The sequence below is a fragment of the Tiliqua scincoides genome, chromosome 3 (genome assembly GCF_035046505.1).
Source record: "Tiliqua scincoides isolate rTilSci1 chromosome 3, rTilSci1.hap2, whole genome shotgun sequence".
NCBI lineage: Eukaryota > Metazoa > Chordata > Lepidosauria > Squamata > Scincidae > Tiliqua > Tiliqua scincoides.
Genome location: NC_089823.1, coordinates 165,177,960 through 165,202,470, shown reverse-complemented (window position 1 = coordinate 165,202,470; position 24,511 = coordinate 165,177,960). Strand labels below are relative to the sequence as shown.

General features: G+C 41.7%; 1 protein-coding gene across 1 annotated transcript in view; it reads left to right on the top strand.

Annotated features, from left to right (window-relative positions):
• Positions 1-24,511, top strand: part of ADGRA1 (adhesion G protein-coupled receptor A1) — a 391,892-nt gene that overhangs the window by 29,844 nt on the left and 337,537 nt on the right. The window contains exon 2 of the mRNA XM_066621619.1: positions 20,689-20,760. Coding sequence (XP_066477716.1) covers positions 20,689-20,760 — 72 coding nt within the window. The remainder of the gene's footprint in view (positions 1-20,688; positions 20,761-24,511) is intronic.

Sequence of the window (24,511 nt, the reverse complement as noted above, 5' to 3'; positions counted from 1 at the left end):
TCCATCTTTTTTTTCTAATAAATTTAACATGAATTCCTCTTAACAGATTTAAGATGGTTTAATGTACTCGACCTTCCTACTAAATCAACATCTTGATGAGTCATCTCCTTCACTTGATCATTCCAATCTATGTCAGTTGGTTGAAATATTTCTTCTTCCTTCACTTGATCAATCCAATCTGCACCAATTAGTCAAAGTATTTCTTCTCCTTTGTGGTCTGGTGACTTTTGAGTCTTTATCTTCCAAGCTATCTCCAATAACATTGTCTCTTCCAATTGTTTGTTTTGTCCTGTCTCCAGTGTTTTGGATTTATCTTCCATTTCTTTGCTCTTTTGTTGATCCTCTCCTGTTGCGTATTAGACTCATTTGTCTGTTGAATTAAGATTTCCAGGCTAATTTGGATTTGTAAATATTGATTTGCTTGTTGCTTTCCCATTTCCAATACTTTTTCCATAATCCTTTGTTTTTTCTCATGTGATTCAGATATAACATCTTTAAGTTCCACACTAAGATCACTTAGTTGTGTAGTTAACACATCGAAACTAGCTTGAACCTGCAGATATTGATTTGTTTGTTGCTGTCCCATCACCACTAATTTCTCTATATTGTTTTGTATTGTCTGGTTCCTCTTGTGTTAGTTTTCCCAAGCTGGACTCTGGGGCAGAAGAGCTCCTAACTTTCGCTCCTTTTCCTCTCATCCTTTTTCTTCCTTCTTATATCTTCTTTCTTCTTACTTCACTTGTCAAGTCCTGTTCTTGTCATTGTAGTATCTTTTTTAGTCCACTAGATGTCCCTGATGTTCTTATTTCTGTTATTTTATATTTGTTTCTATGTCAACCGCATTCCTTTCCAGGAGATAATCAAAAGAATGTAAACAACCACTTTTGTAAAACAAAAAAAATGCAGGTCTCCAGTCGCTCTCCACAGGCACTCCACAAGCTCACCACAGGAAAACAAAACTGAACACTCCACAACAATAATTGCATTCCAAGACGGTTAATTTGTAATCCAACAAATTTTAGATTTATAAAGTTAGAGTTATGCACTCATATTTCCATAACAAGCTCTGCAGATCTCCTCCAAAGTTTCTTCTCACATCAACAAACAAATACACAGAAAAAGCCTTCTCCTCCTTCCTCTTCTCCCAGGAGGGGGAAAGCCTGCCCCTCCTTCTCCTTCTCTCGAGCAAAAGCTTAATCAGGCAGTCAATTAGTCAATTAATGCCAGACACACACAACGGAACAACACTCACTTGCTTCTTTCAGCTTCCTTCCCTGCTTGGAGCCTTCGGCTTAATTTCAACATTGAATCCTCACCATCACCGACATCGATGCCTGGGTTCCCTTGGAGAAAAAACAGTCCCTGGCTGGACCCTTCTTCTCTGAAACCGTACACCATCTGTAGGATCGAGGCCTCTCCTGGCCACTGATCCTCGGATCTCATCAGACCCGCGATTCTGGGAAGAAATAGAGAAGAGGAGGCTGGGCCACTCAGGTGCAAATGCTCATAAAATCTAAAGCCCTTTCTACTGACATTTTTGTCTTTTTTGAAATAAAACAAATGCTAAGGGAATGGATGTTTAAACTGGATAATGATCAGGATTTAGATATAGTAAGATCTTCAAATTTCTCCCAGTTGTACTGTTTCTTGAAACCAAGTCACTCAAGAGTGCAATATTTATATTCACTAACCTTTGCCTCCTTGAGAAAGGCGTTCACTGAACTGTGTTTTCAAACCATGCCAACTGCAGTTCTAGATGGCAGATATATGTCCATTCCCAGGTATTTGAGGCTTTGTATTTGCGGAGCAGGACAGATTGAAGATATTGTACATTACCTGCTTCATTGTCAGCTTTATCAAAATCCTAGGATAAGATTTTTGGAGCCTATTTTGGCTACCCTTCAAGGGGAGAACACACTTACGAAATTGTATTGGTTACTTTCCGATTATGACCCATCGGTCACCTATAGCGTGGCGCTGTTTGCCAAAGCTGCCAGAACTATTCGTGCCAACTACCTGGGGGAAATAGCGGTAGATTGTAAAGGAGATTCCTTAATATAGGAATCTAGGTGCCTTTTGTGCTTGAGGTGTAGGTGTAGGTGTACACAAAAGGTGTAGGTGCCTTTTGTGCTTGATTTTGACCTAATTTTATCATTTTATTATTGTTTGTATCTTTGATGTATTTTTGGATTTACATGTTTTATCTTATTGTGATGGCTATTAGCTAATACAATAAACTATCTTTTTGGGAAGAAATAGTGTGGTTTCCAAGAGCTTTCCAGGAGCTCGGAAAAACACGGCTACTCAGCCACCTCAGGCCCCGCCCCCCTCAGGTTTTTAAATATTCTCTAAGGAAACTGGATTGCTAGATTCTAAAAGACCTATTTTGAGTTCAACTCTTCTTCCTTCATGAAAATGTGATCGTATCGCTTAAAAATATATTAATTGGTGTATAAAAGAGTTTCAAGGCTTGAAAAGTTAAAGGTATTTTAAGATACAGGTGCATTGTTACAGCTCTTGGAAACGTGTCCAGATGCTTCATAGTATAGCCTTTAGCCATTTTAAATATATTTTGTTATTGAAAGGGTATAAAAACACTCTAAGCATATAAAATCCTTCAGCTGGTTTATGGACTTAACATTCCAAAGCATTATGGAAAGAAACCCCTTCTCTTTTATTTCGAGTTTATGGAATTATTAGAAGCTCTTGATGAATCTCTCCTGGGAACTGAGCAAATACTACAGAGTCAGTCCTATATGAATAGAAACTGAAGTGTTTATTTGCTTGGTGTATTTTTCTTCTTCTTCAGCATATTTGCTTCAAAAATGAAATGGTAATTTAATATTAGCTTAACTCTTAAATCATTTGGAAGTAAATCCACTCTCCCTGTGTCTTGTGAGGTTTTTTACCATTCAGATATTTCCCGTCCACCTTAAACAATAATGAGAGAACTTGTTATTTATCGTGTGTTTACAAAGACTGTACTTTGGTTTAGTGCAAGTAATAAAATTTAGCTAGAAGCCTCAGGAAATATAACAGCATATGCACTGTACATTCTCTAATAAGCTTGACAGGCATACTCTTAAAGCTCACTCCAGGCAACAATCTAACTAAATAAAAAGAGATGAGAATCCGTAATTTTGTTTTTACTTTTCAGTATTAAAGTTTGCAAGAGGCATTAAAAACATACTTGCCTAAACAAATTTCCTTGTATGGAACAAATTAGTAGCTGGTGGGTGGCTAAGATCCCTGGTCAGCAACTAGATTTGTTGTTAGGCCTCTCTGAGGAGGCAGTAGCCAACGAAAGTGGCTCCCTATGTATGGCTTACTAGAAACATTATTTGAAAACTCTGTTTCCGCTCCCCCTCCTTTCTTCTTCCTATTTCTTCTGCAGGAGCAGAGGAGGAAGTCAGCTTCTGAAACCTTGCCTAGCCAAAGCCTTTTCTGTTTCTCTTCTGCTTCCAGTAACCTCATGGGGAAGGGGGAGAGTGTTGGAAGAGGGAACAGTGAGTAGTTGCAAAGGAAAGCAGAACCTACGCATTGTGTAGGAAAAGTTATGCTGACCTGTTGATTTTTTTTCTTCCCTTCCACAGAACTTACCGGTACAAGAGCACTGTCATGCATTTGGTTATCCTAGTTTACTGGATATCCAAAAAGTCCACCTTTTTTCTTTCTTTTATATTCACCTCTGTATGTATGTGGCTGAATATCTTCCTAAAAAGTGGTTCACATTCTAGTTATTACATTAGAATGTTGGGCAAGACTGTGGTAGAATATGTACAGACAGAAGATATGCTTTTGCCGCTGTGAGGTGCCACTGAGGAGGATGGTAATGCAAGGACTTACGTAGCGTGTCTGTGGTTATGGTCCCCTGTGTATGTTTCCTATGATAAAGTTCTGGATAAAAACACATAACACAACTATTTGTTATTTTAATCAAGAAATTTTGGGAAAAATATCACACACACACACACCCCCAAACAAAAACACCCCGAGCAATTACTGTTCAGGTAAGGAGGAAATAACAGTCTTCCTCAAAACATTTTCCCTTGGATAGAATACTTTTAAAGTTTAACCCACCTAGATTATTTTTGCACCAACAGATTGCCCAATCCTATCTGGTGACTGCACATTTGCTGCATCCTATGTGCCATCCTGGGGAAAAGGCCAATGAGATGGGTAAGAGGGGAAGACTGACCTTTCTTCCCTGGTTACCACACAGGACTCCTCAAAGCTATGCTTTTCCCATCCTGCCACCACGTCTCAGCTGGAAGAACTCTACCAGTGGCTGTCTGTGCTGCAGTGCTCGCTGTGCCTGGCTTTCTAGCTGCTGCACCAGTGGCCATGCAACTGTCACTGGAGGGGCTGCAGCAACGGTGGAGCCCTTATTGCACTGGTGTACCTGGTGGTACGCTTGTGTTATGAGAAGGTACAATTGAGACATATTCATTATCAAGTACTTTTGAAGCAAAACTTAACATTGACTTTCTGTAGCGTAAAATAAGTCTATCCGTTTACTTCCAGCGACAAGAGGAACAGCACAGTTACTTCCAGAGCAAAAGCAAAAACAACAGAGTCCTGAGGCAGCTTAAAGATTAACAAGTGTATTTCAGTATAAGCTTTCATAGACTAAACACTGCTAAATTCCCCACTAACATTGATGTTAGCAAATAGCTGCTAGTTTGTTAGATTTTATACAAAGATTTGATTGTCCTCCAGAAAACAAGGCAGGCTAACAACGTTGTAGTAGAAGAGTTGCAAAACCTATTACATCTGCAGGAACAAGGATACACTTAGATTAACCAAACTTCATTTACTGTTTATTGCAGCTCTAGGACATTGATTTCCTGCAAAGGCATTGGAATTCCTTGAGGATATTTCTGCCAGACTTTATTTTTAAAGCAATTCAGTCAACCACAGTCACTGTACATGTAAATGTTTCGGGAGGCATCAGGTAGAAAGCTAGGTGGTAAGTTAATGCTCTGTATACTTTGCCATCATGGAACAAATGAAAAGCAACATGATGGAGTGTGCATTTGCTAATGTGAAAGAATCCAAGGGAACGCATGACGGAAACATTCCCAAGATGAGATGTGAACGTATCTGTGTGATGAACGTGGGATCAAGTATTAGGTGCCCTTTATTATTTCAACAAATGGCTTGAATGCTCTTTTTTGGAGCATGAGTTCTAAGATTTCAGGTAAGACTGAAATGAAAGGAACATCAAATATTGAACAATGACCTCAGCTACAGAAAAGATAGTTTTATGTAGTTTAGCTGACAGCAAGGACATGTGGCAGGAAACCAAAAGGTGCTTGATGTAGGGCAACAGTTTTCAAACTCTCAGGGAGTTTGAAAACTGTTTTAAGTTCTCGTGGGGGCAGGAGGAGGCAGTGGGGGCAGGGGAAGGCAGGATCCCCAGGATCTTGTTGCTCAGGGAGCTGCAGGGGCTTGGCTGTACTTAACAGAGCCTCCTGCAGCCTCCAGACTGTCATGCAGGGCTCCCCACACTCCTAGGAGGCTGCAGGAGGCTCTGATAAGTACAGCCAAGCCCCTGCAGCCCCCTGAGTGATGTGATCCCCAGGATGCCCCTTCGCTATAGTATAGCCTCATTAGTGAATGGTTCAAGCAGCTTCATGGTGTAGGCTTCCTTATGAGGAAGCTGCTTAAACCATTCACTAAAGAGGCTATGCCATGTCTACAAAACTAGACATGATAGGGCAAAATGGATGCCATTTTTAGAATCAGCACCCCAAATATACCCAGGAATTGGTGTAACGTTGAAGGAAGCAAAATGTGTGTTGGCCTGTGTAATCTGAGCTACAGTCACCCTGGCAGGGGCTTTAGTACTGGGATAAATGTGATGTGATTGACTGCCAAATGCAGTCTGTATGTTATGCTCCATCATAGAAAAGTGAGCAGGGCAGGGGGTGGCAGCATGTGCAATTTTTTGCTGTTTTTCTCTCCCTTATTGCCCCTTATGGAGCTACTCCTTCCTATGCTAGCTCTGTTATTGGTTTAGCATTTTTTTCTGGAATCAGGAGAGTGTCTATTGTCTGAAGAGGTATTAGGATGTATGTCAAGTCTTCCGCATCCCCATCCTTTCCTTGTCTCTGCTACATCTTGCTCCCATCCCTGTTATGGCCTCTGCCAACAGAGTTGCACTGGTGCCTGAATGATGTGTGAGCTGCATTTTTCTGATGCTGCACTGGTGTCTGTGGCGTGTCTGTGGGTAAAAAGGCTTCTACACTGACAGAGCTTTTGTTCCCCCCCTGTGTACATGGAGATAGACTGGCATATCTCAAGGATAGGATTGGGCCATTATTCTGCTTAGAATTTTAGCACAGATTTTAACGGTTGCTCAATACTTCTACCATTGTAGATGTTCTACCTTTAGCCCAGTTGCTACTTTTCCACCTTGTACTTCTTTTGACAACCTTTGCAACAGAAAATTACCCTGACTTCACACACAACTGTGAAAACTTTTAATGGAAAAGCAATAGAGAATAAAAAAATCTTGCTTATACAATCTGTCTTCAAAGAACGCTTATTTTTGTTTCTGTGTCTCCATCCAATAAACCCACTTGCACACAAATAGCCAAGAAAATTACTTGGTTGTTTGGCCTTTTAAAAAAGTGTGTTGGCTTCCAGATACTTTTTGAGGTAACAAAAAAGCATCCAACTAGTCTTTTTGTGCCTGTAGGTTATGTGCATTCAAAGAATATATCCACTTAAACTATAGCACCTTTTTCTCTTGGAAACTCTCAGAGCCGTTTTAAAGTATCTGCCTGAAGTATCTTACTCCCATATGATTTATGTGCTGCTGCATCCATTTGACAAATGGGTAAACCAAAGCACTGTAACAGGCAGTGATCTGGTCAAAATGAGTAAAGCTAGAAATAGAACCCAGAGGTCCTATATCCTGCAGTTCCAGACTTTTCACAAATATAACTGAGAGGCAGGAACTGATAATCTGATAGATAATTCTGATAACCCAACACCATTGGTGCCAGATTATATGGTATGTTGGGCTACCTTGAAGTATCGGCAGGGCCAGGGCAAGAGCAAGAGAAGCATGGAGAAGGTGGAGGCCTGTGCCCAGCTGAGGTGCCACAAGGGGATTGGGAACTAGCGGAGGGGAAGATGGGCTTTTACTCTTTGTCCCCGCCATGGCCCCAGTCCAGATTGCCCCTCCTGTACCTGCTACCTACCCATGGGATGGGAGCTTCCATTGGCATCCTTGTGTCACCTAATTATTCCTCCTATCTACTTTCTGAACTCTATTGCTTCCACCAATATGTTGATTTAATGAGAATTACTTAATCGGGATACGAAATATCCTATACAGTGATTATAAGCACAAGTGATTAGAGCAGAATGCCATATAACTGCAAGCAAATATTTGGATGAATTGGGTTATTAAAAAATGATAACTTGAAAAGTATTCTGTTTGCATTCATTTGTGACTTTAAATTAATGCTCCTTTGATTTCAAAATCATTCATTAAACTGAGTATTAGTCCATTATCTGTTTCAGCAATCTTTTTTTCCCCGTGAATCTCCATGCATTCATTCTAGGTGAAGCAAAATGAATACTAAATACAAAACAGAAGTCAAAATCAAATGACACTATATGGATAGAATTATCTTACACATATCTTCACATGAACCTCCTAATGTGGCTTGTATTAACTTAAATAATTCATTATTAAGTGCTCCTAATCCTCTCTACATGGGCAGCCCAATCCTGTGCCTCCTGGGTTACTGTGGGAGGTGCCTTGGGAGAAGGGGACTTTCATTCCCTTCCCCCAAGTAAGGTAAGCAGTCCCGCAATGGGGCTACTCACTTTATCGCTGACCAAACGGTCGGTGGTAAGGTAAAGGCACTCGTGTAGGGCACACAGCCCTACACGAGCGCCTTGGATCCTGCGGAGCAGAGCTCCACGGTCCTGCCTCCTGTCCCTCCCCTGGCACGCCTCCAGTTGGCCCCCTCCCCGCGTCACACTTCCTCTGCCCTCCTCCCGCCAGCCTCCCCCCTCCCCAGCACGCCTCCTCCCTGCCCCTGCCCCTGCTTGCTGTGCCACTGCTTGGTGGTCCGGGAGACCGCCAAGCCACGGAGGCTGGGCGACCGCCCTGTGCTAGCCCAGCACCGGCCCAGCACTAGTGGGAGCCCAGTGGTGAGGCTGGCAAATGTGCCTTACGGCACATTTGTGACAGTGCTCGGTGGCACGGAGCCATGCCACCGAGCACAGGATTGAGCACTAAGTGTTCACCAAAGAGAGGTATGTCCAGTTGCTGCCCTGGTACCATCAAACTCCTTTCATCTGGAGACTTGTCAAGACCAAAGAAGACTTTGCAAGACATTATTTGCAATGTCTTTCAGTTTGTAGAGCTAACTATAAATTAACTGCCTGAAACATTTTGGCCTAATTTAGTCCCTGGATGTTCCTCGTTTGGCTGGTTGATTTGGCCTGGTCAACTTGTCAACTCCCCCATTTCTATTCCACTTTCTTCACTCCCTCTCCCCTAAATCTGAGTTGTCTTTTAGGATAGGCTACTGGATGGAATGCCAGAGCAATATTGTTGTTTTTGGAAGTAATTCAGGTAAGTAAGGGATGAGTAGTCTCTTCCTTGGTTTTTGTGGTAGTGATTGGAGAAAGTGCAATAATGGAAGGAATACGCGAGAGAAACCTGTGTGACTTCTCCATCAGTGGAGATTTGGTGCCCTGCCCAATTTCATTTTAAATACAGATCCAGATGGCACAATTATGCTTTATCTCTATTAAACTGAATCTGTGTTTAAAATGTTTACCCTTCCCAAGCCTTTGGGATGCATTGAGCCAGAAAGCTGAATAAATAAATGTATAGACTTAATAAGGGATGCCATGTATTATTTTAAAGAGCTGTGATATTGTTTAATCTAGTGGAATATGATTTTACAGCTTGAATGCTGTCTAGCTGCAACTCTCCTTACCTACTGTTTATACTATCAGAGCTGTTTCCATAGCTATATGCCAATGCAATAGATTTCCCAGGTGTTGGATTTCATGGCTACACTTGATTGCAGTTTTGAGGTTCTGGGCAGTGTTTTCCTGTCATGTCTGATCTATAAACCCAACCGTTTGAAATGAGAATATTCGTGTCATTCAAATCATCTTTGAGAAAACAAACGGAAATGGTATGTTTGACTTAAGTTGGATCTGTGGTTCAAAGTACTTTGCTAGAACTTCAAAAATGTTTTAGAGTGAACAGTTGTATTGCTTTTATGAAAGACTTGCATCAGCGCTACTTTGATTCTTGTAGGGTTGTGTTTTGGGCTTGTTCCATTGGTGTGGAGTTTGATGGAAGGAGTTTAAATGCTGAATATGGGAAAGGAAAAAAAAAACACCTCTTCCATCTGAACAGTTGTGTAATTAAGGTAGCAAATTAGTATTGCTGAGTTTTTTGGTTTGGGCAGGGCAAGGCAAAAGCTCCTGAGTTGGTGTCCCAAGTGCCACCCTACTTATTTGACAGTGTATTAGCTACCACTAGAGGTGTTCATTTCCGGTGAGTAAGATAGAATTACAGCCTACGTCTTACTGAACACAGCATGCCTACTTATGAGTAAAGTAAATAACACCATTTTCAACCTCTAGCTCAGTGGTTCTCACACATTTAGCACCGGGACCCACTTTTTAGAATGAGAATCTGGCAGGACCCATCGGAAGTGATGTCATGTCTGGAACTGACATTATCAAGCAGGAAATTTTTTAACAATGCTATACTGCAACCCTACCCCCCCCCCCCTAAAAAAAACCAAAAAACTAAAGTACAGGTGTGTTTTGTCAAATTCCCTTTCTAAACTTGATCTAGACTAGTTACCACCTTTACAACTTCCCCCCCGCCCCCGCCCCGGTCCTTGATTCAAAAAAGAAGACGGGAACAAAGTGAAAGAGGAGGCTGACAGGCTGTAACTTCACTGCTCTCTTCTCCTCTCAGTCCCTCTTTCACTTTATAACCCTCTTCCCCTTTGAATCCAGGGACTTGGAGGAGGAGGAGAGGCAAAAGGAGTTAGCTAGCTGAAAGAAGGTATCCCTTCAGGTACCCCTAAACTTGCTTCAGTCGCCTCATGGATGAAATTACCCTGGGTTTTGGGAGAAGGGGGGGGAAGGTGTTGTCCGTACAATGTCTGTGTCAGACTGCAAAGAGAAGTGAAACGGCTTCTTGAAACAAAACTGCTCTGCAAAATAAGCTGTGAAGTGTCCCTCGTGTCAGGTGTCAAGCAGTTCTGGTGACTTTTTCACTGCAAAGCTGCCTGCGGCCTGCCTGCACTTGTTACATGCTTATAGCAACCTGTGAAAGAAAGAAACATTTCCCAGTGATAAACCTCTAAACCAGTGTTTCTCAAACTATAGGTTGGAACCTAGTAGGTGGGTTGCGAGCCAATTCCAGGTGGGTCTCCATTCGTTTCAATATTTGATTTTTAATAGACTTGATGCTAGCAGGGTATGTGACTGCATTTGGGGAAATATTACAGTTCTGTACTTTTAACAAGTTATTGTGTATATGCTTTTAACAATGATGGTCAATGGGACTTACTCCTGGGTAAGTGTGGGTAGGATTGCAACCTAGAATTGTTAAAAATGTTCCTGCTTGATGATGTCACTTCTGGTCATGACTTCACTTCTTGTGGGTCCCGACAGATTTTCGTTCTAAAAAGTGGGTCCAGGTGCTAAAAGTTTAAAAACCACTGCTCTGAACAACATTAATGGGCACGGGGGAAGGGGACTGGCTAAGGTTCCCCTGTATCCATGGTTTCTGCATCTGTGGGGGGAGGAGGGCTGGAACAGATCCCTCATGGATATGGCAGGACATCTGTACTTTGTGATTTCATGTTATTAGATACTTTGAGGTTTTCATAAACCCTGAAGGAATTTTAAACCCAAAGCCTATATATCAAGCTTCTTCACACAAGCAGCATCCCTGCAGTTCTGTTTGGTGGCCAAAATATCACTGTTAATTGTCTGAGTTGCAGTTCAGTATCTGGAACGTCTTACCTGCCCAGCCTATTTTGGGTTTGAATTTGTTGATTTTGCAGAAACAATGCGAACTTGTTTTCTTGATGGGCTGATGTACAGAAGATGAACCACTGTGTTTTTAACATCTTATGGTGTTAATCCTCTATCATATTTTTGTGTTAATTGTCATTATGAATATTTTATGTACATGCACCTGGAGGCCTTTAGTAACAGGGTACGCATAAAGCATGGACGTTAAACTTATAAAAAGTGTTTTGCTTAACTTTAACTCTTTGAATGGAGAGTGTTGTTCTGACTTTACAGGTTATGATGGGTTGGATCCAAATATTGCCTCTTGTTTCATTTTAGGTAATTGATGGACCATCCTCACTGACAATTCCAGTGTGTGTGTGTGTGTGTGTGTGTGTGTGTGTGTGTGTGTGTGTGTGTGTGTGTGTGTGTGTGTGTGTGTGTGTTAACTCTGATCTCTTTCTGTAATGTAATTTAATAGCTTCATGACCACTTCAGATAAATGTTTGGAGAAAGCAACCCACAGGGTGTTTTAGGAATAATAAGTTCCTCCAAAGAAAATACTGTATGCAGTGCTTTAACCTCAAGGCTTGGGAGATGAAGACAATAATTTCCAAAAATGTTTTATATTGAATCGAGGATGTAATACAATAAAAGCCTAGCCAAACAATGTGGTACTAATACTGTACTGTACAGCAAATAAATTACACAGATGTGCATTATTCTGGAATCTGTGATTTCAAAACACTGTAAATAAAGTCTAGTTTCCATAAAGCTGTTACCATGAGCTCAAAAACACATAAATGATGAGCTATCAATAGTGATGATGATAATGTCGGTCTTCTGTTACATTTATGAAGATAACCAAGGAGCACTCAGATATGTATTTCCATTACACATTTTAATTTTGCAATGTTTTAATTTCTAAACATTTTGTTATCCTTATTAAAGCTTTGTATGATACTAATGGCAGTAGCTGATATAGCAGGGCTGATCTGCATGTGCAGAGACTACCCAACATTTGGTATCCCAAGATTATGTGTAATAAATTGCAAAATTGTGCCATCACAGGAATGACTGTGTCCCATAGAAAGAATATGCTTTTTGTTGGTTCTGTTGCTTAAGTGTTGGAAACAAGATCTTTGCCACTATCACATCTGCGCATAATTGTCCAGCTGAAATATTTTGTGCAGTCCAGCAGTCTCCAAGGTGGAGACCAATGTGTGCTGGGAAAGGCTTCCCCGGCTCGAACAGTGCTTACCATTCTGCCGGGGAGCATCCTGGTTGCAATGCAGATTCTCCCCAAAGTGCACCCTGGCTTGCTGCATCTGTCCAGAAATAAGGGCACAATGGCTGTTGGGGCAACAGAGCCTGGAAGTGGCTGGCTGAAGTGCAGTTTGGAGGCGATCAATGCTGTGACCAGCAAACTCCTGCATAGAATAGTAGGTGCTGCTGTTCATGCAGGGGAGGGATCAGCTAGGGTGCTGAATTTGGCCCACGGGCCAGTCTGGAGAGCTCTGATGTAGTCCATGGCCTTCTCTGTCTGTCCCCTCCAGTAACTGGGGATGAATAAAGAGAGGTGGCTTGCTGCGATGAGTTTGTGAAGCACTCTGCAGATAAAGTCAATCAGATCTGCATGACTTGGACACCACATTAGGAGTATCTAATGATATCCCTTTGGCACTCGTCTATTATACCATTTGGGTTTCCTTTCTGCTTGTAAAACCTGAAGATGTGGACAGGATTTTGGTCAAGGTCGCGATGCATTCTGGGGCAAGCTTTGGCAAAGGGAGGAACCTGGATGTGACCAGGAAGAGGCTACAAGCAGCTCAGAAGATTGCCTGGAGCCCTCAAACCCAGCAGTTTCGCTGTGCAGTGGCAGGCAAAGCCATTTTTGGCATTTTCGTTTACTTTCCTGATGTCTTTAAAGTGGTTCCCCGGTATCCTTGGAACCTCACATAACTGAAACTGCAGATGCTGGATCCATGGTTACCAGGGTATACCTTGTAATGGAAATGCGCAAGATCCCTCGAGGAGATAGGTTGTGGTGTCAGCAGTGGCCCCTTGCTCTAGCAGGGAAGTAAGCGGTTTAGTCTTTGAGCAGTGAGTGTGCTGCACCGCTGCAGCCACTAGAGGCAACAAGGTCTTCAATTATAAAAGCAGCACCTGGAAGAAGGAGAGTTGGTGGGTACCCAAGGAAGAAGGTTGGAGAGACAGAGCGGGGAAGGAATGAAGACGCTTGGAGGAAAGAAGACATACTGACTAAATGAACTGACTGATGGACTGAATGAACGGAGACTGCTGGTACAGAGACTGCGGGAGACCGGTGTGCGGCTGCCACACCCAAGAGCTGCTGGAAATCAAGGTGTTGCTGAGGCGGCCAGAGAAGCTGTTCGTGGGAGAGTGCAAGAAGGAAGAACTCTGCAGTTTGAACCGGCAAGCTACCCTAGTGAAGGGGTCCAGTGTGCTTTCTCAGGATTAGGGCTATTTTGAGTGAAGAGGGGAACTATTTTTCTTAAAGTGGGCATAATTTCTCTAGACCAGTGTTTTTCAAACTGCAAGCCTGGACCCACTAGGTGGGTTGCAAGCCAATTTCAGGTGGGTTCCCATTCATTTCAATATTTTATTTTTAATATAATAGACTTGATGTTACCCTGGTATGTGACTGCATTGGGAAATTTTACTGATCTGTACTTTGAACAAGCTACTATATATATTCTTTTAACAAAGATTATTAACATTAACATTAACAGTATTTATATACCGCTTTTCAACTAAAAGTTCACAAAACGGTTTACAGAGAAAAATCAAATAACTAAATGGCTCCCTGTCCCAAAAGGGCTCACAATCTAAAAAGATGCAAATGAATACCAGCAGACTGCCACTAGAACAGACAGTGCTGGGGTGAGGTGGGCCAGTTACTCTCCCCCTGCTAAGATAGTAAATATAGTAAACAAAGATAGTAAATATGACTTACTCCTGGGTAAGTGTGGGTAGGATTGCAGCCTAGGATTGTTAAAAATTTTCCCGCTTGATGATGTCGCTTGCAGTCATGACATCACTTCTGGTGGGTCCTGACAGGTTCTCATTCTAAAAAATGGGTCCCGGTGATAAATGTGTGAGAACCATTGCTCTAGACCAAGTCTGGAAAGGGAATTTGGCAAAACACACCTGTACTTTAGTGTTGTTTTTTTTAACGTTGGTATCTTATGTTTGGAGATTCAACTATCCAAGCTAGAGTGTTCTATATTATTTTTATATGTTGATTTTAGTTTGCTTATACTGGTTTTATATTTTAGTGTCTGCTATAAGCCACCCTGCTGGTCCTTTGGATGTGAAAGAGTGTATAAATCTCATAAATAAAACTGTATCAATGTGATGGAAGACTAATGTGAGCCCCAAGATAATCACACTTCTACTATTCATTCTGAACAACCAGCAGAGCTTTTGTTTCCATCTACTCCCATTAATATTTCTCTTCTTCCTATTCTTCATATTTGCTCTTCTGTGATAAAGGAGGTTGGTATTTATGGCTCTGCTATATTTCTGTCTCTTTGAAATGGGGACTGTGTTCAGAATATGTACACAGGTGGGCTGACATTATCTGCAGATTCGAGACCCACGGATTCCAGTATCCTCTGGTCTCTGAACAGGAGGTCTTTTAAGGTCTTAAAAGGTCTTTTAAAGCTTTAAAATGTCACTTCTGGTTTTCTGAAAAATTGGAATTGACCTTCTAAGGCTTCCCAGAGGCCTTAGAAGGCATTCTGAGGGCCAGGGAGTTTGTGTGTGGCCTCCCTGGCCCTCAGAACACCCTCCAAAGGCAAGGGGAGCACAGCTCCCCTTGCTTCCAGAGGATTACAGGGCCCCCAAACCTGCAGATTTTATTATCTGCATATTTCCTTATTCGTGGAGGGTCCTGGAGTGGAACCCCCACAGATAATGAGGGTGGTCCTATATATCAAAATGAAATACGTATGTTGGTGTGTTTGCCCCTGTTAACTAGACAGAGGGGCACCTTTTAAATGGTGGCTCTCTCACATTTAGTGGGAGGATAGCACTTTCTTTGTTCATCCAATGTAGTGGCCTTCCCAGCAGCAATCGCTGGGGCCTTTTTTGTTGATTCTGAGCTTCTCTGGGGTCAAGGAACCATTTTATTCCTTTGCCATGTAAACGGCTTTGATAATATTATAAAACATGTTACAAATATTCAAAATGACCATGTTTCCAACCATTTCTTATAGTAAATATTGTCTATTGTTGACAAACCATTGTAACGTTGCGACTGTTCAAATAAATTACACATGTCATGTTGGTGTGTTACTTCGAAGAGATCTCTTTTAAAAGATTAAAATCTTTATTTTTTGCACTAGAGCACTGTATCATAAATGTTCCTCATCTTCCCTGTCCCCTGAGATAAATAATTTAAAATATGTATGTAGTTTTAAATAGCCTCTTGTATAGAGGATGTCATCTTTGAATGTCCTCTGTTCCTGTTAGAATTTATTACTTACGTTAGTGTATTTGATGATTTATTAGCCTCCAGCCTAATATAGTGGAATTCCATTAATCAATTCCATTTTCCAAAATTCCTGATTATCAGTGCGTATCTTGCTTAAACACATTTCTTAACGTAGTAATTGATAATTCAGTTCAGATAAATCAGAGAGCCATCCTGACTGTTTTTGTTTTGTTACTGATGTATAAGAAGCCAGTTCAGAGGAGATGTGATCTCAGCAACTGTATTTTGGAGCCTAATAAAAGCCAGAGAGGCTGGGGTGACTTAGGGCCCAATCCAGAGTTTGGCATGCTGGCTTACCAACAGTGCACACTGTCACAAAAGTACCATAAGGTGCATTTGTGAGCCTCACTGCAGGCCCAGCTCCAGTACTGACCCTGTGTTTAACTGCCTGGCACTTGCCTGGAATGCTGGGTGCAGAGAGGTGAGTGGGGCTGTGGGGGAGGCGGGGAGAGGCATTCCAGGGTGGAGAGAGGTGAGGGACGGCACAAAGAGTTGTGGTGGGGGGAGGGAGGGGGGTGGGACTCACAGAGTTCAGCTCCACTGAATCCTGAGGCCTGTGTTGAGCCATGCAACTGGAACTCCTTGATTCTGTGCTGGCTGAAGAGCTGCCACAGAATCGAGTAGCCCCATTGCAGGGCTACTTCCCTTACCCAGGGGAAGGGGGTGAATGTCCTCTTCCCCTGAAGAGCCATTGGATGCTGCAGTAGCCATTTTGGTGCTGCAGCAGCCTCAGGCATTGGGCAGCTCAGGATTGGACTTTTATTTAGCAAAATAGGGTTCGTTTCTACCAGTAAGAACAATAGCTTATATCCTTTCTTTACTGACATTTCACTGTATAAGTTAAGGTGAGGGGGAAGACTATTGAAATGGTTGCCCAAATTGTCAATCAGACTGTGCAGGCACTTGGCTGTGAGTGAGTAGTAGCTAGGAAATATAGCATTGCTTTATTTTGATTTCCCTTTCCCTACTATTGTTAATTATCCCCACAATAAAAGCTCTTTTTGCACCTTTTGCCCTCTTTATTCCCCTCCAAGCCACAGAGTTGTGTACAGGCCACTGCACAATATATTTTTCTCATATGTACACATGTTAACATGCGTTTAAAAGCACACCTGGTAACATCAGGTATATCTCATGCTTAGTGATACATGAGGGACACTGCAGCTGGCCATGCATACCAGTCTCCCAAGGCATCTTTTAGAGAAATCTACACCTCTGGTCTATTCTATGCCATGTTTCTTCAATAAAAATGTGGCCCATTTAATCCAGTTGGTTGATGTGTGTATCTTCCTTTCTTCCTAGCAAACGGTGGTTTCCACTGGAACAAATCTATGTGTCCTTGTGTGCTTACCAATGCATGCACAGCAGTTCCCTATTGCATTTGTGAGAAGTTGCTACCTGGGCAGATCCTGCAATTTCAACCATACAAAGAGTGGTTGCTTTAGTGTGTTTTGAAATTGTCGGAATCACCTGGGAATCTGTACTTCACATAGAACTACCTTCATACAGTTGCATTTAAGTTGCAACCAGACCTCTCTTTGAAGGTATGAAGTTGGCCATATCATCATTAGTACATTATAAGGTTTGCCCTGTTCCAGGAAAGGTCCATTGGTCAAGCCACTACTATGACAAACGTGTCTGATAATGTTGGTGGCTGTGTTCATACTTAACTAATAGTGTAATCCTGAACGTGTGTGTATTTGAAAGTAACTCCCACAGTCTTCAGTGGGTCTTACTCTCACGTCAGTGTGTTATAAGATTGGTTGACCATATGCAGCCTCTTGGTTTTAGAGGTAGCCTACTGCTGAAAGCTGGATGCAAGGGGGTGGCAAAAGGATAAAGGTATCTTGTCATCTTGAATGCTCACTGAGGCATCTGGTAGACCACTGTGAGATACAGGAAGCTAGACTAGATGGGCCCTTGGTCTGCCTCAGTAGGGCTCATCTTAAGATTCCAGCTTTAAACTAGAAGTTGTTCTACAAGTTCCAAAAACCCCTATGATTATCATTCTGAAAACACTTCTGATGTGGAGTCTTACCGGTGCAGGAAAATGTGTATAGGTGTGACCCGGTATCTGTGAGTGTTCCTTTCTGGTTAACTGAAACTGTGAATACCATGGAATACCCCCCCCCCCAATCTCAGTGGCTTCCTGGGCTTCCTAATGCCTTATAAGGCATTAAAAAATGTCTCTCCTGGGTTTTTTTCTACTCTAAGGCTCAGGTTGAGCCCAGCCCAGGCTGCAGACAGATGTACACAACCTCTGCTGGGCTCAGAGGACCCTCTGGAGGTAAGGGGAGCATTGCTCTTCTCACCTCAGGAGGGGGTGCAGGGGGCTTGCAGACCTGATCCACAGATAAGTTAATCCACAGATACAGGATCTACAAATACAGCCCCTCGCCCCGGCGTTGTCTGGTTTTTCTTAGACCACACTGGGTCTGCTTCCCAGTGTTTGTATTGGATGCACAGCTACACCTGCTACGCAGAATGGACCTTTTCTTGGAGAAGTTTGGACTTGAGCATATGCAAGTGTAGTATGAAACTTGTCTGTGATGCCACTAGTGTTGATTTGTATATTGGGACTGAAGATGCCTCATCTAGCATCTGCAGACTCTGCCTTTACCATGAATAAGAGCAATGCAGAAAATTGTTAAGAGACATTTGTGGCCCCATTCTTTATTTTTGAATATTTGGGGTTGGGGCTTGCAGTTCATGATTCTTTTAATCGAGTACCTGAGTCTCTGGAATTTGCTTTCTCATTGTTTCAAAGTATCTCTGGTCTGTTGACTTTCAGGCATGACACAAAGCTATTATGTTTTTGCCTGAAAAAATGGATTAAATTTGTTTTTCTTTAGTAATGCGATACATTCTAATTGTAATTTAAATGTTATAGGAATATATAATGACATTAGTGTTCAGTGTCCTGCATTATTTTATTTACAAAGTTCAATGTTGTAGTGGTGTTTAAAATATGCTTAGTTTTTTAATACCTGAAACCTCATTATCATAGTCTTCATATTGATACATTAAAACAGATTCTAATGAGCAGCTACGTTGTAACGTTTCTCTGTATTTATATTTTTCTATGATGCTCCCAGATTTTTTTTTGTCTCTTATTCACAAGCAAAATCAGTAAGATAGAAGCAGGTGACCCCATTACATGGTTAAAGAAATTAATGGTGCTATCAGTGCCGCACTGCTTTTAAAAAAGGATCTTTCAGCTGCTTTTGTAAGAAAAAAAATGTACTAAAGTTAAGAGATTCACTTTAATTTGAAGAGTTTTGACCTCTGTTCAGATATCTGTCATGTAGCTTGGCTTTGCGTTAATTGAAAAATTCTATCTGGTGGCCAGATAATCTGCATGTCTGGATATGGGTATCATTTATTTTTGTTTGTTTTCTTTCCTTCCCCTTCTTATGCCAATGCGCTTGTCATATTATGAAGGAAAAATCAAGAATATGGTTGCTTAGACCATGTTGTAAATGTATCAGTGAAGTATAATATCCTATATTCCAACACTTGCATTTTTTTCAGTGGCCTTAGTTATAACCTCCATTTTCTGTCTGTGTTCATTGAGAAGGTTATTCTAAGACTATTCCCTTCAAATGTGGTAGTAAACTAGTAGTAACCCACCACCAGGATAGCTTGCCTGTTCAACTTGCAGAGGTCCTCCTTCATCCCCTCTCTTGCCAGGTCTTGGGCATGGCAGCCACACATCAGTCTTCAGTGTTTCCAGCAGTCCCTGTTCCAGCAATCCTCTGAAGTCTGTTCACCCATCTGTCTGTTACTCAGTTAGTCCATTGGTCAATCAACAGGTTCAGTAGTCCATCAGCCAGTCCATTAGTTCCTCAGTTCATTAATCCATCAATTTTGTTCTCTCTTTTTCCTCCAAGCTTTCCTTCTTTTACTACCCATACCCTTTTCTTTCCTGCAGGTGCTTCTCTTAACCATGAGGGTCTTCTTTCCTCCAAGTGGCTGCAGGTGTGCAGCACACTCCCTGCTATCTAAGATCCTGGTGTTAACCCATGCTTGCCTGCCAGAGCAAGCATCCACTGTTGACACCATACCCTATCTCCTAGAGCAGGGGGTGTCAAACTTGTTTCAAACCAACTATTAATGATGACAAATGATAGCATTTATGATGCCTGCTGAGGGCTGGAAGTGATGTCATTAGACAGGAAATGATGTCATTAAACAGGTCATAACCAAAATAAGCACTTTTTCTCACTTAGGACCTCATTAGCTGCAAATTACAGAAGAGAAAATATGCAAATCTTGATTGTATTTCAAGATATGGGAAAGCCCAATTTTCATGTGGGTACCCTTACAGCAGTAACACCTCAGCACTGCTTAGCAGATGAGAGCCTGAGGGCCAGATAAAAAGCTTCCGCAGGCCACATCTGGCCCCTGGGCCTTATGTTTGACACCCCTGTCCTAGAGGGATCTTGCACATTTCCATTACAAGTGGGTTGTTTGCATCCCTGCCTGTGTGGGAAACTGTACATGTGGAAAGAAAGTTATGTGACTACTTAAACCAGAGCTTCTCAAACTAGGGCATTGTGACGCCCCAGCCTGAGGGCCCTGGATTCTGCACTAATGGGGATGCTGGAACTGGCATGCACTTACCAGTCCCTGCTGCAGCCTCCTGGGGATGCGGGGAGTCCTGCGTGACCCTCCTCAGAGCTCCCTCCCCAAAGCTCCCCAGCCTTCAGAAAGTGAAAGCGGAGCAATTGCGCTCCACTTCTGGTTTTGCGGAGGCGGGGTGCAATCATTATATAGATCACTATATGTAAATTCTATAGATGGGCAATGGTTTCTATTGCTATGCAGTCTGTGAATACACAGAGCATTCTTATATTGCTCTACTTAAGTGCAGGTATTAAATGGGATATTGCATGTCATCATAAAGCCCAGGACAATGAATTTTTTGACTGCTTGCTTAGTAAACAGAAGAGTGTTGAAGAGCTGATTGCTTATTACTGTAAATGATCATCTTATTTGCTGCTTTAAGGGGAAGTGCAAATGGAGCATAGAATTCTGTGATTAGTGTTTTGCCGAGCTGTCACTTACTGTAATTACATGTTTTTAATCGGTCAAATTGCTACCATGCTTTATTAACAAAAATCCTTCCTTTTACTCCCTTTCAGAATTCTAAGTAATAACAAGATCTTATGGTTAAAGAACAACTCTTTCATTGGACTGAGATCCCTGGAGAGACTGTGAGTAGCTATTCTGTTCAAAATCTTTCCTGTAATTATTTGAAATGTTCAGACAAATATGCAACATAACTCAGAATCTCAGAAATGTGCATAGGAATGTGGGCTCTGGTAAATCTTTCAAATTAATAAGCATAAGGAATGGCACGAAAATGGCACGAAAATTGTACTGGCAATGTGGAACTAAAATAAATGAAAAGAGAATGAAGAAATAATGTATTTGGATAGATATTTTTTTAAAGCTGGCACATGAGCATTAATTTAGTTTTGTTTTAGGTTGTATTGCATATCTGAATTAATTCTTTAGTTACCAATCCATGTTCTCATGTGCAATAGCTGCAGCATTAATGTACTTGGCTGTGTGTATCTGTTAGTCTCTGCACAATCTTCATGAACTACCAAGAAAGACCTCTATGCCTTTTAGGGCCCAATCCTAATCAACTTTCTAGTGCTGATGCAGCTATGCCTACAGCCATACTGCATCCTATGGTGGCAGTGGTGGGAATCATGGAGGAACATTTATTCCCTTATCTTGGGGCTGCATTGTAACTGCATCAGCACTGGAAAGTTGGATAGGATTGGGCCCTTAGATTTTTCCCATTGAAAAAATAACTTGTCATTGAAAGTCAGATTCTTTTTATAACTCAGTGGGTAAGCTGAAACAGTAGAAAAGACCACAGATTCCAAATTGTAACTGAAGCATATCAAATGTACCCCTTTTCAATGAGCTTAACACCCCATTCCATTTTATGTGTGCTTTTCCCCAATATTTAGAGTTTGTGCATTCAATCTTGTATGTTTGTGTTGGCCAGTTATAGAACATGGCCTGTTTTGACACAGTTCGTCTTCAATGAAGTCCTCTTTGTTTTTGGGATATATTAAAAATATTGATTGTGTTTGGTTTTCTCTGGGTACCTAATCTGTGAAGCTGGCCCTTTGTGTTCTCTGCTGCCTGGTCTCATGATATCAGAAGGCCAATGAGGAGGTTGAATAGGGTGCAGGGAGGGTGGAATTGGGAGGGGGTGGGCTGGGGTGCACAGATCTGGCCCAGAGAGTGGGTTCAGCAGTGCACACTGAATCCTGAGCCTCTTCCTGGGCCTGAACTGCCTGCATGGAGCAACTTGGACTTGTGCCAGCAATTGAGCTAGCACAGTTCTGAGTTGACTTATTACAGCTGCTAGACCTTGCTGGGGCAAAGGAACAAATGTTCCCTTATCTTGAGGAGACCTCCAGAAGCCAAAAATTCCCAGCAGGATGCAGCGCAGCCTGCACCAGTGTTACTGTATCACCACCCAGGGATTTAGGTAGGATTGGGCTGTTACTCCTGACATAACTAATATTCTCAAATCCCTGCCAGTGGCAACCAATGCTGTGAAATATAGAAAACACTCAGCTTATTGACATCAGGTGTAATGAAGCATACTATAGGCTGCTGAAATGGAAGGAGAATGTTACATAGGGTTGTCATCTGTACCAGTCCCTTATTTCTTATAATGTGTAGTTATTCTCAGAGTTACATCATGCCTAACAACAGATACCAAATGCTCACGTAGCAGGAGTAGTCCATTAACTTTATTGGACAATTCAAGCAGTTTCAGGTTCTATCCAGAATTATATAGTGAAACTGTACAGTTCTTCCTATTCTCATGCAGTATGCTTTGTTGAGTAGATAATTCTATCAAATGGTTAGGTTAATTTTTTCATTTTTCAGAATGAATGATGCAACAAGTATTCATTCTAAGTAATTATATTGTGCGGCTCTAAAAATATTTCTTGCCATTCCAAGCTGCAGATGTTTTACGTGCTTCTTCCAAACATTATCCTCATAATGGAACTTCTGGCAAAAAGCAGCATTTGTGTTCAGCCTCAGAGGCTTTACCACCATGATGTATAATAACCAGTGTTTGTATATGAAACCTCTCTGAGGCTTGCTCAGAATAAAATATTCAGCTTCAATCTATATTTATTACTAGTAAACCCTTTCAAATTTGTACTCAAGGAATATTTTTAGATTCACAAAATCTAATTCTGGAGTCTAGGTTCTTGTTGCTGGCACATACAGATGGTGAGTTCAGCCATTCATACTACAGGATAGAATGGCATAGTTCTCTAGATTTAGAGATCAATGTAGCTGTGGATAAAGACCATGTTAATGATAGTAACAAGTTCAGCATCGATACATTACTGAAGCACTGGGTCTTACTTAAACGGAAGCTGCTAGTAGTTAAAATACTTTGTTATCCAAATATCCAGGATAATAAGGACCTTAAGTTAAGCAGTAAGTATGTGCCAGAGGATTTTTAAAAATATTATTTCTTTAAAATGTGTACAGTGGGCTCACTGTATCAGCAGACTCACATCCACGGATTTAACCATCTGCAGACTGAAAATGTATTAAATTTTTTCATCTACGCTGCTGTACCCTCTTGCCATTTTACAGCCTTCTCTGGTTGCAGCACTCTTCTTGTTCACACAAGTTTAGACAATTTACACAATTTTTTCCATTTTTTCACTGTTCTGTCTATCTAGAACCCCAAATCCTTGTCCAGCTCCTGCTTGGCCAGATTTCCCTGGCTTCCTTAGTAGTTATAAATAAAGACTTAATTTGAAGTAGTGGTGTCCTGAAGCGTCTGTGAGGATTGATTTTTTTTTTTAAATTGGCTGCATTAACTGCCTTTTACTTAGAGAATATAGTTCTGTAGTTGCACAATACAATTACTATTCAGTTACGTAGTTCACACAGTATAATGGAAAATCAGAAGATCATCAGGTGGATGATGTGGTGTTGACAGCAATTCCATGTTTTGACAGCTGTTTGACAGCTCTGGGAAGGGCAGGGCTGGCTCCACAGCTGTAATCAATCAAGGCCAGTGGAGACCTGGTTGGACACCTGAGCTTCATTTGTCCTTGATGGGACTTTGAATGGACATGGACTAAGGGATAGCTCACCTGAGCCTAATTTGGACTTAACAAGAGGTTAACAAGGTAGCTCACAGGTGAGCTGCATTTTGGATTATGAGACACCCAAGGATAAAAGGCAGCTTTAGAAGGAGCAAAGCTACCCTGACCCAGAGAGAGATGCTATCTGACCCAGAGGGAACCTGACCCATATCTATGGGAGAAGGGGACTGCCAGGACCCTGCTGGAGGACCCTGAAGCTGACCGCCAGGACCCTGCTGGAGGAGATACTCTGCTGGAGAGGACACTGCTGGAGAGGAGGGACTCTGCTTCAGAAGACTGGACTGTGCTTTGGAGATTGGATTAGAGTTGGACTGGAGGCTTTGGACCTTTACCCACTGAGTTAAGTAGATTTTTGGGTAGGGAAAGGCTCTGGACAAGAGGACTTGCAGGAGTGTATGTGTTTGTAGCAATAAATTCTTGTTAATTGCTCAACTGATAAGGAGTTCTGTGTTTCTTTGCACACCACAGCTGTTGTTCTTGGAAAAGGATGGTGTTAATTAGCCAAAAGTGGGCATTAGAAGGGAGTTGGAATATTTGGATGGGACAAATTGGCGTAGTTGGCAGGATAGGGAGAATTTGGGCAAGACACACAGTATTACTGAATGAAAAAGAAATATTGGCATCAGAGTCAGTAAGAACATTTGGTGGACAGTGGCAATAGAAGAATACAAGTTTTTCAGAAAAGGAATATGATTGATTGATTGATTGAGACCTTTATTAGCATAAAACAATTTCCAGGAGGTAGAGACAATGGACAATATAAAATACACACAGTAAAAACATGAACGTGATT